This window comes from Battus philenor, unplaced genomic scaffold, assembly GCF_028537555.1.
Source record: "Battus philenor isolate CCGP_79_NKW_IND1 unplaced genomic scaffold, ilBatPhil1.0.hap1 SCAF_12, whole genome shotgun sequence".
NCBI lineage: Eukaryota > Metazoa > Arthropoda > Insecta > Lepidoptera > Papilionidae > Battus > Battus philenor.
In genome coordinates, this window is record NW_027181674.1 from 9960438 (window position 1) to 9977593 (window position 17156).

Here is a 17156-nt window from a genome sequence, read left to right on the forward strand (position 1 = left end):
TAAACTAGATGCAGAGGGGATAGGGAGATCGAGAACTGCGTACATTTTCAAAGTAACGGGCAAAATGAACACAACGCACGAGTCTCTGTTTTCGTGCCGCCTTTTGACTTTATTTTTTATATTTTCATTATTACGATGTTGTACTGCTACTGTTTCGCAGGAAAGTAAACCTGGCCTGCAAGAAGATTTACCAGTGCGGAAACTAGAAGTGTACGATGGTGTATATGTGACAGTTCCGCCAGGGAACGACACGGGAACATTACTGTCATTTGAAATTCAAACGGAGAAGAATTCTGTTAAAGAATCAGGTTAGTCAATATCGCAATGGTAAGAACATTGTTAAAATTTTTATTAATTTCTTTAAATTTATCGTCTAATACACATGTAAAATTAATAGTTTTTTCCAACGTTTGTATTGTAAACTGTTTCTGTATTGATGATTATTTCTCACAAAGTATCTAAGACCAGATTGCAGCATTTAGTATGTCGATGTCAAGATTTATATTTATTTTTCTATCACAGGACTAAAAGTATTGGTTGCAATTATTACCATATGCTGACAATAATAATTCATTTTTTTATAAATATGTATTAATTGAAAAAAAAAAACATTTAAGTTCTTATAATAATTCAGAAACATTAATTTTATCAATAATTTCCGAATAACTCAATTGAAAAGTTTTATAAGCATCTTAAATACAAAATTTTGGAACAAAGGTGTTAGTGAATGCGGTCAATAACGATATTTAATTAAATGAATTTAAAACGAAATTCGCAGAATTTTCAATGTGTTTGTGCTTTTCTGTAAGAATTTTGTTGGCGAGTTAACCAGCTACCGCCTGGTGTTATGGTTACTGAGGCTTAACGGCCTCAATAACGCTCGTTACATCGACTAAGTAAATCAGTAGAAAGTGAACGCGGTCTTCAAACCTAAATGACGGTCAACTATTGGAGAACATGTCGATCAATCTCCACTGTTTTATTTTTTTTTTTTACTAATAACTATACTGGAATTTCATATGACTGTACATAATAAAAGTGTAAAATAGTTCCTACCGTTATCGACAATTCTGTAAAACACCAGAAAATAAAAATATACGGATAGTTTCCAATTTACATACAACAATTTAAGTATTATTGATAAATTATCTATTTTTTTTAAACTTTATTGCACACCAAGATAATAAAAACTTTTAAATGAATTATAGATAATTTCTGGGCCAAAGATAATTTAAAATCTAATTTTTTTGTGCTTTATAAATAAAAGGAGAGAAAACATCGGACAGATATTTTTTTAAAAGATTTATTGTTGTCAATATGGTTTCATTTCAAGGAACATTTGACATCATAAAAGAAATAAATCAAAGTTAATACTTTTAGGTAACTTTCACACCTGTGCGCGAAATTTTTAATACATAGCAGTTTTCATGTTATAACCATTTTATTCACGCTTTATACTTATTGCGTGCAGTACTATTCAAAGAAAATATCTCTTTTCTTTACACGCTTGCATTTCGTGAGTGGAATGAATTCGTTTTACATTTAATTATCCTATAATTGTCGTTTTACGTGTATGAATATCTCTAATTAAACAAAAATTTTAGTTAAAATTAAAAATTATTGACGATGTGAAAAGTTGTGAGGTGCTGTGTTACAAATATGACATAATTATAATACAACATCTTTTTGGTTTTAATCTAGTTTTATAATATAAAACATAAAATACTATAATATAGTGTTGTAATATAAACATTATACTTAAGTGTAATTTATTACATTTATTAAACATTCGACAGGCTTCTGTCAAAAGTTACTGGCTATGGAATCCAATAAACAGAGAAATAAACTTTTTTTAAAAAATTACTGACAGTTTATTTAGGCATTACTATCTTTCATTTATTACCTTTATAAACAAGTTTCGTATTTCTTACAATGGTTATCGCCGTCGTTCCAACCCATAAACATCCACTGCAAGATATAGGCCTCCCCAAATACATTTATGGGGAGATATACCGTTCCGGAGTTTTGCGCATAGCAATATATTTGATGAATTATTTCAATTTCATTAAATTTTAACGTTTTATGTTACAGGACGGGGTAAGAAATCAAAGAAACTACTGGAAAAGTTATTACCAATGTTTATTATGCCTTTCCTCATTCAATCTGCGATCGTGCCATTGTTTCTCAGTATGCTCAAGTTCATGTTATTTAAATCCATGATGGTCGGAAAACTGGCATTGGGACTTATTATCCTCAATGCTTTTAAAAATAGTAACACCTTCAAAGGGCGAGATGCAGAGATTGCCAATGTACATTATGGCTATCATGGCAACGGTATGCACGAATACGGAGCATATGTTAATTAAAAAGTTTTAGATAAAATAATAAGTGCATAAAGTCATTAATATTTAGTCCTATTTATTTTATTAGTCGTAAATGAGTCTTTATAGTGTTAGCGAGAATTTATGGTATTTACATGGTTTTTAAGCGCTAATTACGAACAGGTGAAAGTTACTTATTTTTTAATAACAATTAAAGAAGTCAAAACACTATTTCGCCAATTTACATTTCTTTCGTATATTTATGAATTTAAAATTTTTTTGAAATTGCGCGCTTTAGAAATTTTGTTGTCACTCTTTACTATATAATATTTAATATTTTTGGTTTGTTATACGTGAATAGCATATATTATTTTATAATAACGAAGTGGTACTTCATTTAATGAAAGAAAATTCAAATGACTTACAATATTTATTTCAAAAGCTAAAATAGTGGTGGTTAAATAGAAATAACACCTCAGACTTGAGAGAAACGTACGCAACGTAACCTCTCGTAAAATATTAATTAAGCTGGCTTTGTAGTTCTGTATACTCGTATAAAGTGACGATATAAATCACTAATGTTTTACCGCGAAGCTACAAAGATAATTTTTTCATAGGATAGTAATGCAATGGTTGTCATTTGTTTTTAATTCAATTTACTTTCACCGCTTTGTCTACAACTCTATTATGTCTGCTATGTAGACTTTAATCTATTATATTTGTAAATTATAAGTAATGTAAATAAAATACGATGTATTGTTAACTTTTGTAGGTAATAAAAAGTTTTATTGACAAATTGCATTTCATTTTATTAATGCTTTTTTCCTTTATAAAAAATCCACGTATTGTGTTATATGTGTGTATACACATAAATAAATACATATATATGTAAATATATACTAAATTGTCCTTTACAATTTACACCTAACTAGATCTACATACATTCAAATATAATAAGTTGTATTATGCATGATTTTTTTAATTTTATGGACAATTCGTTATCGATAACGTTCACGAGTAATTATTTTATTTTGATAGCCCATCTCTGTTTTTATTTATTAACGTAACACACCCTCCAATCGTGTTAAACATGGCGATGTACTTTAAAAAAATTAAGATTTCATTCGGTGCTGTAATATATGTGAGTATAGAGCAAGAAGTTATTTGAAAGCGTCGATATAACAGGTACAGACGAGTTTGAAAGCATGGTTTATTAACTGGTTATCCGATTGCACATCTATTATAATGGAATCTACAACCATAATAGCAGACCAATGATCGTAGATGCTGACTATTTTAAATCATACTAATAATTCAAAATTGACACACAATTTCTAACTTATTACTGAGAATAAATTAATAATGGGCATCGTTGCAAAAGAACTGGAAATGCGTAAAGAAAAAAAAATGAAATATAGTAAAACGGAAGACAAAGATTAAGAATCAATTCTAAATAATAATAATTTACATTATAGAAAGAGGAATTGGATTATTTATTATTAGGATTATTTTACTGAACATCATTGCAACGAAAGGATGACCACTGTTGGACAAAAGGCTTCTTTCATTAATTTTTAATAGGACTGGTTGGAAACGGCCTGCATACAAGTTTCTATTATCTACCTTTTGAGTGAAAGTCCTACGCTCCACTTGCCGATCCGTGGTCTTCCACTTCAGGAACTTAAGGTCCTGGTAATCTATTCTGTGTTCTATATAGCCTGTTTCACTGATAAATGGCAATATTATGAGGATAAAACATTTTAAAGTGAACTTCGAACAATTACTAAATTATTCACATAAATTATGATGACCTCTTGTCGTGGTCAAAAACAACGTGTAATAAGTTACTTTACTTCACTTTATCAAACACTAATGTCTCGCATTAGTTACTGCATCAATGTGTTATATGATCGCTAATTAAAATTATTTCTCAAAGAGTTTTAACTTCAATTTACGAAACATCAAACCAATCCCTAATTTAAATAATCTTGATGTCTATATCTTAATGAATATTAAAGAATCTATTAAAACAAAAAGCGTCAGTAGTTGCGACTTTATTTAAATCAATACGCTATACTTACTATAAAGCATAACAATTGAAATGTTTTGCAATATGATTAACTATATAGTGACCATGCTGTATACAGAACGTTCTTTATTGAAAAATTTTATTTACGAAATACATAAGAGAATTTATCTCTGCGCGATCTCTATATCATATACATTAACCCAATAATGTAATAAGTAAATAAATAATATATACATAATAAGTTTGTAATTGAATACCATTTAAATATAAGATTTTGAATTTAAGAATTTGAAATCATCTTTAATTACAGTTAAATTACATCACACTACATACATACATACTCTTAAAGTTTTTTAATAGAATATTAAATAATTATATAATCGAAATAAGAAACATCGGTCAAAGCTGATTAAGCGGCTTTATATCTAAAGTATAATGTTAAAAATAAAAAACTTTTTTGGAGTATTCTTAACAATACTTTACTTAATAATATTATGCTGGACATTATTGTGTAATTTTGTGGTTATTCTATTTAAATATCAATACACTAAGATCAGCAAACAAAATTAGTCATTCTTGCATTTTCAATATGTATATTACTATCAATAAAATGTTCTTAATAATACATTTATTAAAATACATATTCATATAAATTTTCTCCTTATGTCATATTACAGCGCTTTATTTCTCGTGTATGTTCATTACTTGTTTTAATTAATTAACGCTAACATCAACCGAGTAAATGACACAATTAATGCTATTCGATACAATCAAATTATATTGTCCTCTCGTAAAATAGATATTTTCCACGGTTTACGTTTTGCTGTTGTAAACCGGGGTCATGTATTTATAATAATATATTTGCTTTTAAATTGCTAGTCGAAGAGATTAGTAGTAACCGGACTTTTTCCTCTAAGTTTCGTGGTCACTGGTCGCACAATCACGTCCAAGCAGTGAAACGACGAAATATGTCGTAACACAAGGTAACCGTTTCTTTGTTAGCTAACAGATTCGCAGTTCGCAATAAAAACTGTAAGGTAGATGAAGAAAATATTAACCTCTTCTAGTCTCAATCGTCATTCAGCTTTCACGTGGTGGGTGCACTCATTAAACGTTGTGATACAGTGACGAGAAAAGATTGTGAATGTTGTGTTTATTTGTTATTATTTAAGGTACGGAAAAAAATTCTTTTTTTTTATTTAATAATATTTTTATGTACTTCGGTAGCATAAATAAGTTCTGTGGTTCAACTCAAGGCTAGAATGCCTTGTAATAAACACCTTTTACCACTAAACATTTTTAATTTATTTATGTATGAAACAGCAAAATATTTTTAGATGAAAACGTATGACACAACGAGGACGTGCCATAATAAACTTTTAGCCATGTTAGCCGTGACAACTATGTGCTTATTCGTTTCGGTGGCACTTGCTTCAAACAACAGTCAAAATGAAACCCATAAGGAACAATATAATGTAAATGACGGTATGTTGGACGGTAAAGGATTAACATCGCAGGAGTGTGTGCTCCTTAATGTAAGTTTTCGCATTAAATACATATAAACAACAAGAAAAAAACGATTATTATCAGGTCAATCTGACAGTACTGGTCTGTGCTAATCGCACACATTACATCACATAAAGTTTATATTTTAATATTTTATTTAAGAAAAATTCAAAAATTGTGATCTTTTAGTGTACACTCGATCTACGATGTCATAAAGTAACAAATAGCAATACCTCTCACATCGACCGGTAGATATTTAAAAATATTGTTAAGCTAAACCGGATTTAATTCGTAAGTTCAGTTGAATATTTGTATAAAACTGCAAAATAAAATTACTATACTACACATAAATTACTACTTATATAGTTACCAGAAAAAAAAATCAATACTATTTTCCATGCTTAAAAGATTTACAATTTTATCTGATAGTAAATATTACAAGAATATCACATGGATTGATGGTAAAAAATGTTAGTAAGGACTGCAAGAATAAGTAAAAGAAAACAAGTTACTGTTACTGTTTGTCGTAGTATAATTATAATTAAAATTATATGTATTATAATCATTAGTTAAATTACTTTGGGAGAATGATAAATTTTGTTTTGATGTTTTTTGGCCTCAAGCTGACAAGTAATGGTAGTAGGGTAGTGATAATTTGCAGTAGAAAATAAGAGACCGTGACTTGTTTTGTGAAATGGCTCATGTGTATGCGGAAGTTCAATTTCATTTTTAGGTTCATTTTTGCTGAATATATCATGAGTAAAGTATATTTAACGTTAACGTAAACAGGTAAGATTCGACAACGATTAAACAATCTTCGTTAGTTGTTTTTAAAATCATCTCTTATCTTAAAGCAAAGAATGTTTTATAAATAAACTATAAATATGATTTAAATTAGTTTTGTAAGTATGGCATGTATTAACAAATTAAATGAACCACCAATAAATATAATCATATTAAACTAAAATTTTTACAGGGTACTCATCACAGACTTCCAAAAAACATCAAGCCAATAAATTATAAATTAAGTTTAATACCAGATATTGATAAGAAAACATTCGAAGGGAGTGTAGACATTCTGTTACAAATTTTAGAACCTACCAACACTATAATTATGCATACAAAAGACTTGACGATCAAATCAGTACACTTAAAAAATGCAAAAAATGTGCTTACTAATAATTTGCCTCAATTTGGAATAAACCATGAATTGTTATTTATTAGATTTATAAATACAATACATTTCAAAGAAGTAATCTTATCTATTAAATTTTCCGGAAGAATGGATAAAAAAATTATAGGCTTCTATGCGAGTACCCTCAAAAATGGCAAGTAAGTATAAACATCCCCAAATATTTACAAAAAAAAATCCGGTTGTCTGAATGTAAAATTTTTACACAATGTATTTGGTGATGTTTGGTAGTATTTTTTTTTATTTTAGGCCACCATACACCTTTACCCTAAAACGGCAAAGAACTTATACTATCTCATTTAAAGTTTTTTTTCTTTCTTAATTTCCTAATTACTCTATCAAATTACCTTAACTCTAGCTTTTATTATCATTTTTTATGAATCTTGTTATTAATATCGTGATTATTTATGCATGCCATTTATTACTTTTTAAACCTTAACTCTTTAATTGCTTAAATTAAAAACTTTACAGTTTAATCGAAGATAGAGCTTAAAAAATTCAAATAAAATTTTTAACGTTTGTTATAAAAATTCTTGAAGCTTAAATATTTTTTTAATTTAAAATAATTTTTTAAATAAACTGGTTTAAAAATGAACCAGTCAATGTAAGCACAAAGACTATCTTGGCTATAATTATGTTACAAGTTATTTACCTATACCAATCTTGTCATTTACGTAAAATAAAAAAAAATATAATATCATCTTGATAATTACATGGAATTATTTATGGAACTGTCAAATAATGAACTGTCAGTTTTTTACTGTAAACATTATTACAAACAAGTATAATATGAAAAATTAATATTAGTGACCATATCTTTTCTATTATTTCTTGTTCAAATTTTCAGAACAATGGCTAAAATTTTTAACTCATAGTGTTTTTTGACTGGTCTTTATGTAATTAAATGTTACCAAGACATTTTATAGTTCAATCACTTTACAAGATACACCGTACGTCGTTCTACATTTTAAGAAACTATAGTAATACAAAAGTAATGGAAAATTTCCCTAATGTGGCTGTTACTGAGAGATTGTCGCCATTTGTCCGTCCATCTCATTATAAGTTACAACTTACTCCAGATCTTGACTCTGGTATATTTAAAGGGAAAGTGATAATCGACGTTATTGTCAAGAATGAATACACTCATATAAATCTCCATACTAACTTTTTGAGTATAGAATCAGTTAAAGTATATAAAAATGGCCAAGAATTGTCCGTAGATAAATGGCATGAAGTCAAAGATCTAGAACAACTTATCATACTTTTTAAAAATGTTATTGGTCCTGGTATTTATAATATTCATATTAATTACTCGGGTAACTTGACAGATAATATTGTGGGCTTTTATTTATCTCATTTGAAAGATAAAAGGTAATATATTGTCTTTATTATTTAATTGCTTATGCCACTCGAAATTGTAGTCGAGGAAAACACAGGATACAATTTTTTAGAATATAATGTAACATTTTTGGGCTAACATTTGTTACAGTAACATTAGTTGATTATAAATATGTTTTACATGCAAAAAATCTGGGGGTCATCTTTTATTATAAGTGTTATACATGATAGATAGTTATGGTAGACCAGAAAGTTCATGTGTACTGTATTTATTAATGTCAATATGGATACAAATGTTAATTTAACATTAGTTAAAAACTGTGTTTTTAGTTAAGCATTGATAATTATAATTTTTCAGAACTATGGTGGCAAGCAAATTTCAACCAACCTATGCTCGACAAGCTTTTCCTTGTTTTGATGAACCTGACTTTAAAGCAACTTATGATATTACTTTGGTTAAGCCAGTTTCATATGTAGCACTCTCAAATATGAATGTGAGTAACTGAATTTTGTAAACTGCAAATCAAAATTGAAAAAAAATGTATTAATATATATATATATATATATATATATATATGAGAAAAAAAAAGAACGTCATGATTGTGTTTCTTATTATAATCATATCAGCTGATAGATGCCCACTGCAAGGCAGGCCTCTACCTGTTTGTGATTGCAACTTGAGAACCTTTTGGTCTCTATAGCTATCAGTTATGCACGCAATGTTAACCCTACCACTTCAAATGGGCAATTTTTCAAGCTATGTTGGTGACCTTGGTTCTTCTGCAGATTTTCTTATTGTGCCCAATGAGGTTATTTCCAAAACAGTTTGAATAACCAAACTTTATTCATCACACTATACCATAATTGCATTTTGTATGTTCCTCAATAATTACCCACTATTTTCAATGATTACTTTATCAAATTTTGTGGTCTGATAAATGTTACAGGAAATTTCTAAAACAACATGTGAAGATAATAAGACAGAAGCAGTGACTTTTGCCACTAGTGTTCCAATGTCTACATATTTGGCCTGCTTTGTTGTATGCAACTTTGATTATAAGGAAACCGAAATTAATGCTAATGGTGTTGGAAATAATTTCAAACTCCGGAGTTTCGCACAAAAAGATGAAATCCATAAAATTGATTTTGCACAAAATATTGGTAAAAGAGCTACAGAATTTTATATAAAATACTATGATGTGCCTTTCCCATTACCAAAGCTGGGTAAGTGTATAATTAAAATGTAAAACAATAGTTTGTAGGAACTAAAAGATGAATTTAACATTGTTAGATGTAAAGGTATTTATACATTTGTCACATATTGCAGTTACTATGATCTATACTATTACTGGACAGTTTTCTTTATGCATATACTTTGCCTAGTAGGTATAGAAATGTTAAAAGTAATGCTATCACTTGGACTGTAGTAAGTTAAATTGTAAGATGTTAATGTATCAAAATTATCAAGGGGCACATTATTTTTATAAACACTTTGTGGTACTTATAGTTAAGTCTTTTTAAATGTACACAATTTCATGTCAATATAATCATTAATTAGTTATATTTTTTATTACAGACATGATAGCTATTCCTGACTATGTATCTGGTGCAACTGAACACTGGGGCCTGATAACATACCGAGAAACATCATTCCTTGTAGATGAAAATACCGCATCTTCCAAGAATAAAATCAGTGTGGCTAACACAATAGCCCATGAATTAGCCCATATGTGGTTTGGCAATTTGGGTAATATCTTGCACGTTTCAAATTTATTTTATAATTACAAATTATTTTCCGAATTTAGGTGTTAAAGAAAGTTAATTAATAAACATATTATTTTTAACAGTTTACAAAGTTGAATTTTGTTATTGAAAAGCAGTGTGTAGGAATTAATGACATGACAAAATTCAAGTACGGACCATATGAAAAATAATGGAAATTTCTTTGTCTTGAAGGCTACTTATGAATAATTGAATAGTGTAGAATAGATTTGTCAGAAAGTTGACTAATAATAATGGTTTTTAATGTGCAGTTACTATGAAATGGTGGGATGAGGTGTGGCTCAATGAAGGATTTGCTTCATATATGCAAGTAAAAGCTTTGAATGCTATTGAACCATCTTGGACCATGGTAAAAAAAAATTCTTTCTATTTACATATTTTTATATTAATATATGTTTTTAAATAGATCTTTGATCTTTATATAATTCTAAACTTATGGTTTTTCAGCTGGATCAATTTTTGACAAAAACTTTGCACTCAGTGCTAGTTACCGATGCTAAACTTTCAAGCCATCCTATTGTACAGACTGTCATCACTCCTGATCAAATTACTGCCATCTTTGATTCAATTTCATATAACAAGGTGAGCAAGTTAAATAATCATTTCATGTATACACTTCAAACGCATCCTATGAAATGATCTGAAAAAGCTTTTAATATTTTATTTCGAAGTCTAATATGGTATCTGTGAATGTAGTACATTAATTACCGTTGATTATTTTATTAGGGTGCATCCATACTTCGCATGTTGGAAGGTTTTATTGGAGAAGAAAATTTCCGTTGTGGTGTGTCAGATTACCTGAAAAGATATAAGTTTGGTAACACTGTGACTCAGGATTTGTTGTCTTCTTTAGCACCTTACTTCAAGAAGGACTACCCAGAATTAAACCTATCGTAAGTAATTGACACTAATGATTTATTTTTATTATGTTGAGAGTTAGGAAACAAAACATTTTTCTTATTATTGTCTGTCCCTTTAATGTTTATTTGTGATGTTTTATTTTATTATGCTGTTGTTTCAAGACTTGCTAGTTTAATGGAAAATTTATTATTATATCATAAATAATAAATTTATTATTTACATTTAAGCCTGTTTAATTTCTTTCCCAGATATATTATGGATACATGGACTAAACAAATGGGTTATCCAGTATTAAATGTGAAATTGAGTGAAGAGCCAAATACTTACATTATAACTCAATCACGATTTCTACTCGACTCTGAAGCTGCTCAAAAGAATGATTCAGAATTTAAGTATGTATAAATGTTTTTTTACAAGGAAAGCCTGTAGACACAAACCTATTATTATATAATATTATATAATATTAGGTTTGTGTATTTATTATATTGTGTATATACTATTATTATATAATATTATATATATTATATAATATATAATTATTTACCTCACCTCTATGTTACTGTTACATCCTTTTAGAAAGATTGGACCAATTGGACTTCATAAGTTGAACAAGGCCCTGTTTATACATAATTAAAAAATATTTACTTTAAATATTCTGTTTAAAGAAACATCTTTTAGTTACAGATGGTTTGTGCCAGTCACATATAAAACAAATAAGAAGCAATATCAAGAAGTTTTATGGTTTGATGACAAAGCTGACTGTGGTAATTTTTATATTCATACTTTACTAATTGTGCCTACTCAAGTAGTTGTCAGAGGAGCTGCTCCCAGAAGTTGTTGAATATATATATTACCTGGAACAAATAGTATAGGTCCAACTTCGAGAATAACTTTACTCGCCGAATCATACTCGGATGGGCAGCGTTCGGGAAGCTCCAAATCATCTTCTGCTCCAAAAAACCGCAATGTTTGAGATTTGGGTCTTTGACCAGCGTGTGTTGCCGGTGATAACTTACAGATCTGAGTCGTGGTCGCACATAGTAAGCCTTATACATGTAGGCTTTCGAACACTCAGGGAGCAATGAAGAGAGCTATGAGCAGGTCTGTAGAAAAACCGAGGTCACCGACATAGATCTAAGAATTGTTGATCTAAAGTGACAGTGGGCGGGGCACATCCCACGGAATCGATGGTCATTGGGGTTGGAAGGTTCCCGTTGCGAAAAGTCGTTGGATGCATTACCGGTCATCGTCTGGTCTATGTATGCCTTGCAGTAGGCGTATATCGGCTGAAAAGAAGAAAAAAAATTATGTATAAAGACATACATAAAGAAAAATAGTGATTAAAACATCGATAACTTCAATATTATATAAAGAAATTCTTAAATAAATTATCTAAATTACTTATTAACCATATTTTATAAATCAGCAATTCAGTTGCACTAACTTTTCGATTAAAACATTGAAAGTTAGTTTTTCAAAATCTTGGAGACTACAGATAAAGAAAACTCTTTTAATTTTCTTTTCATAACTTGAGTGACTTTGTATTAATGGGCCAACAGTGTTTAAAAATATTTAAAGAATTTGATGGTTTAATGCTTTGATTATTTGTTTTTTCTTTTTAGTAAAAATTTCACTAAATGAGGGAGAAAATTTTCTTAAGATCAATAACAATCAAACGGGCTATTACAGAGTGAACTATCCGTTGAACATGTGGGAGATTCTAATACAGCAATTGAACGCAAAGTCTGAACAGGTAAATAAAAATATGATCAAGTTGTAATTGTGCTTTGATTTCTGCAAGAAAAACTTGTTGAGTCTATAAAAAGTATTTAAAATAAAAAGTAATTATTACTTTATGGTGTGAATATAAAAAATTGTTTTGTCGGAAGGTACAGTACCCGACGATAAATTTTGCACATCGACCTTTGGAAAGAGACAATCGGCCAATTTTGGCTTCGTAGAGCACTATCTCTGTTTCACACTACTTATGTGACATTTTGTCAGTCGTTGTATTTTGTGGGACGTTCCAAAGTTCCAGGTTGATGTACAATATTTATCGCCGGGTACTGTAACCTCAGGTGATAAGTATATTGGCACGAATGCATATAAAGTGGGATTTTAGATCGTGACAGATATCAATATCCCAAAATCACACTAAACACACTGGCACGCTGAGCATCAAGAATTAAAAAATATGTGTTATTTCAGCTAACAATTTCCGACAGAGCACATTTACTTAACGATGCGTTTGCACTGGCAGAGGCGCGCATTGTTCCCTACGAGTTAGCATTAAACCTGACTACCTACTTAAGTAAGGAAAGAGACTTTGTGCCTTGGGACACCGCAGCCACTATTTTCACTCAATTGACAGATCGGTTGTTAAATTCTGCCGCCAGTGTGGATCTACAGGTACATAATGTATTTTTATGACATATTGCGTCAACTTAGTTATATGTGGCTTAATGATAACTTAAGATGGTAAATTAAACCTTTTTTTATAAACGAATGGAATAAACAACTCTCTCTCTAATTCATTAAGGCTGGTACATTGATAAATTAAGCAAATTTTTTGTTTCATAGTAATGCAATATTTAGTAAATAACTTTTTTTTTGCAGAAATACATTCAGCATTTAGTCGAGCCGTTATATCTACAGCAAAGTTGGGAAAACACTCGCTTAAGCGTTATCGATGGGTGATTAAACACATTTTGATTATTTTTGATCAGTTTTTTTTGTCGTTGGGAAGATTTTATGGATTATCTTTTTCCTTTAATGCATTACGCATTATAGTCTAAATGAGAAATGTTTCAGACTTCTGCGCACTCGGATACTATCATTGGCGATAGGGTATCGTTTACCCGATGCAGAAGCCAAGGTCAGAAGTTTGTTTTTGAACTGGCTGAACGCTCACGGAAGCTCCGAAGCGATTGTAATTGAACCGGACTTACGGGACATCGTCTATTATTTCGGTAAGTTTGCTTTTTTTCATTATTACATAATTCTGTTGTTTACACCTTGTTCTTAATTTTTACTTTCCATATTTATTTTATTGTATTATCAACTCCTTATAGATACATTCAATACTTAGTTTGTATGTTCGGTTTTGTCTTTGTTGTAATAATTATTTTTTCTAAAAATATGTTTTATTAGTCAGTAAGATTGTGTAGTAAAATATTTATAACATTTATTCAAAGTATAGTGTAGTTATTACTGCTGTACTGTATTATTTTTTAAAATGTACTTGAGCCATCTTAAGTCTTTTTATTATTTGTTATTTCTGGGAAACTCTAGTAGGTTATAGTGCTAGCATTACTTCTATTTATGTCTATACCTGCTTCCAAGCATAGGCCTGCGCTTTAAAAAAAGGTCCAGGATATTAAGATAATTAACTATAATATTCAAATTTATTTTCGTAGACAATACTTTACAATTATTAACTTGTTTCTTTTGAGGAGGCGGGCTTCTTAGCAAGTAATGTAAAATCTTTTATTACTAGGTATGAAATCTGCCACAGAATCAGAGTGGGAAAAGTTGTGGCAAATTTATTTAAATGAAAAGGATGTTCAAGAACTTGCCAAGCTGAGACACGCATTGGCAGCTCCTCGTAACTCTAGTATACTTGAAAGGTACACTTAATCCATACAAATCTAATGTAATCAATCTTTATTAAAATAGGCTGTTATGAGCACTTTAGAATCTTCAATTAACATAAAATGGGAGTATCATAAGTTCTGCCAGAAGCTATCACTGCCTCGGAAGGTAGTTCTGCTGAGGAGTGTTGGCGAGAAACTCGGCAGTTACTTAACAGAAGCTGTTTTTAAAAACAGTTTTACAATGTGTCTGTGACAATTATTAGCTTCTCGAGTGAGCATCAAAACATTTTATTCCACATATTAACATCAATACAGAATTCTTGCATAGAATAATGTACATTTTTCTTCTTCGACTTTCGACTTCCGCGAAGTAACGCCATTCTATTAGATAATTTGCATGTGTTGTTTGTTTTTGCGGACAAACAAAACACTATTATAGATATATTGTGACGTAATCGTAAGAATACGTCACAATATATCTATTAAAAATAAAATACTTTATTAAAAACTTCTTGTAAAGAATCCCGAATTCCTATATCGTAAATAACCTGTACTGCTCTTTCTCGAATTACAAACATTGACTTACTATCTGTAGCTTTGACAAAGTGATATGACATAGGATAGTATGCTATGAAAATAGCTAAAATAAACGAATCTGGTTGTATTAGATTATTAAGTAGGCAATAATATACTCTTAACACAGCGTCCAGTTTTCTTCCGAATACTTCAATGTTACCAACTGTTCAACTTCGGTTAATTGTCGAAAATGAATTTATATTATTTTGTATGTATTTTATTATCAAATCCCACTTTCAAATACCAAAATACAAATAACTCGTTCCTTTACTGAAAATCGGCGCTGTTGTATAGGTTAATTAAAGCTTACAGTATGTGCTTGAGCAAGGGTTGCCATTGTTGGTACTTTTTTTTTTAAATGACCCCCGCTATTGGGGCCTCTCGTACCCCTATCTTGTGGTGGGACAGGGTCTTTTTTGGGCAATTTATTTCTTTCACTTAGTTTTTTTTTTATTTCCGTTCTCTGCTTCCATTCTTCATATGATCTTTCATTCCATTCTTTTATACCACATTTCTTCTTTCTTACCCTTTTGCTCTGTTCGTCTATCATTCTTCCCTTTTCCTTTTTACATTTTTTGATTTATATTTTTATTTTACATTTTTTTTTACACATTATTACTTATTCTATAATTATTTCTATCACAGTTTTGTTTCTATTTACGTTTTTAATCTATTTATCTTTTTATACTCTGTTTGTTTTATTTATTTCTTGTTGGTACTCTCATATTAGCATTTATTGATTCTTATTTATAATTAATTTTTAGTGACACAAAACTTGATGATTTTCCAGATACCTTGCATTGGCGTGGGACGAAAAAAACATCCGCAGCCAAGACTACTTAAATGTTGTTTATTTCATAAGTACTAATCCGTCAGGCACGGCGCTCGTGTGGGACGACTTGCGAACGCGGTGGCCGCAACTTGTTGATAGGTTCTCTCTTAACAGTCGCTATTTAGGCAACCTGGTACCGGCCATCACTAGCTCATTTGACACCAGCTTTAAGCTTCAAGAGGTAAGAAAACTGTCAGCAGTTTGTTTGGCTTATTAGTAATAATTACAATTATGAAATATAATCGTAAATACTCGATAGTGATAAATAAAGTTTTATTAATTACCATTACATCTGCCAAAGTTACCACAAGTCAAACTTCGTAGACAATCATTTTTTTACTTATGGTGGGAGTAGACGTTGAAAATATACATATCGTAATTCGACTAATTTTCTTATATTAAACGTATAATAAAATGAATTAGTATTAAAAAGTCGACCTAAAACCGAGACAGATCAGACATCTATCAAAGCTTAAAACTAACTTAGTTTATGGTAATCTTTATTTCCTGGCTTTCGAATTTATGAATGTGTTACAGTGTATCACTTAAAGCAATGAATTTATTTAATTTATAATATAAGGAGAAGCGTGTTGTAAATGTTATCCTATACAAAGTATTTTTTTACTAAAATAATTATAATTTATGTAATTTTAGATGGAAGCTTGGTTCCGTAAGTATCCAGAGGCTGGTGCGGGTGAATCAGCACGAAAACGTGCGCTGGAAACTGTACGAAATAATGTACGATGGGCTGAAACTCAAAAACCGGCCGTCGTCGCTTGGCTGAAAACTCGCGCAAGCTAAACCTCCAAAAAGAGGCTAACAAATTTGAAAGTTAATTAATCCAAATGAATTGAAGTCTGAATGCGTTATAAAATATTTTAGGAAAATTATTATCAACATACATCTAATAAATATTATATGACAATTCATTTTTACTTAAAATAGGCAAACATAATGAACTAAGAAGTGTAAGATTAAAAAATGTCCAATAACATTGAGTTTTTTAATTTTCGGCGCTCTAATTTTTTAATTATATCAAGTTTTTTTATAAATGTTTGCAAAGATTATATGTAATTGAAAACATGTTAGATTTTGTTTGTGGAATTTGAAGAAAAAATAAATTTGA

General features: G+C 29.9%; 2 protein-coding genes across 5 annotated transcripts; both read left to right on the forward strand.

Moving 5' to 3' along the window:
• The first annotated feature begins 64 nt into the window (after positions 1-64).
• On the forward strand, positions 65-2366 carry Osi22 (Osiris 22). Its single transcript, XM_068776806.1, has 2 exons — positions 65-308; positions 2092-2366. The coding sequence occupies exons 1-2, from the start codon at positions 65-67 to the stop codon at positions 2364-2366; spliced, it is 519 nt and encodes a 172-aa protein (XP_068632907.1).
• A 2980-nt stretch (positions 2367-5346) lies between these two features.
• Positions 5347-17060, forward strand: LOC137933062 (aminopeptidase A-like). 4 transcript variants are annotated; one of them, XM_068776800.1, is made up of 18 exons: positions 5347-5522; positions 5688-5885; positions 6833-7188; positions 8745-8880; positions 9334-9610; positions 9963-10133; positions 10420-10517; positions 10616-10750; positions 10895-11061; positions 11278-11421; positions 11708-11793; positions 12652-12782; positions 13238-13438; positions 13646-13722; positions 13841-13998; positions 14526-14655; positions 15989-16211; positions 16685-17060. In XM_068776800.1, exons 2-18 carry the CDS (start codon positions 5688-5690, stop codon positions 16829-16831), a joined length of 2835 nt encoding a protein of 944 aa, XP_068632901.1. In that variant the 5' UTR covers positions 5347-5522; the 3' UTR covers positions 16832-17060. The 4 variants fall into 4 exon arrangements, with proteins under 4 accessions (XP_068632901.1, XP_068632902.1, XP_068632904.1 ...); XM_068776801.1 differs by having other exon boundaries at positions 11714-11793; XM_068776803.1 differs by lacking the exons at positions 5347-5522; positions 5688-5885 and having other exon boundaries at positions 6856-7188; positions 16685-17058.
• Positions 17061-17156: the final 96 nt, after the last annotated feature.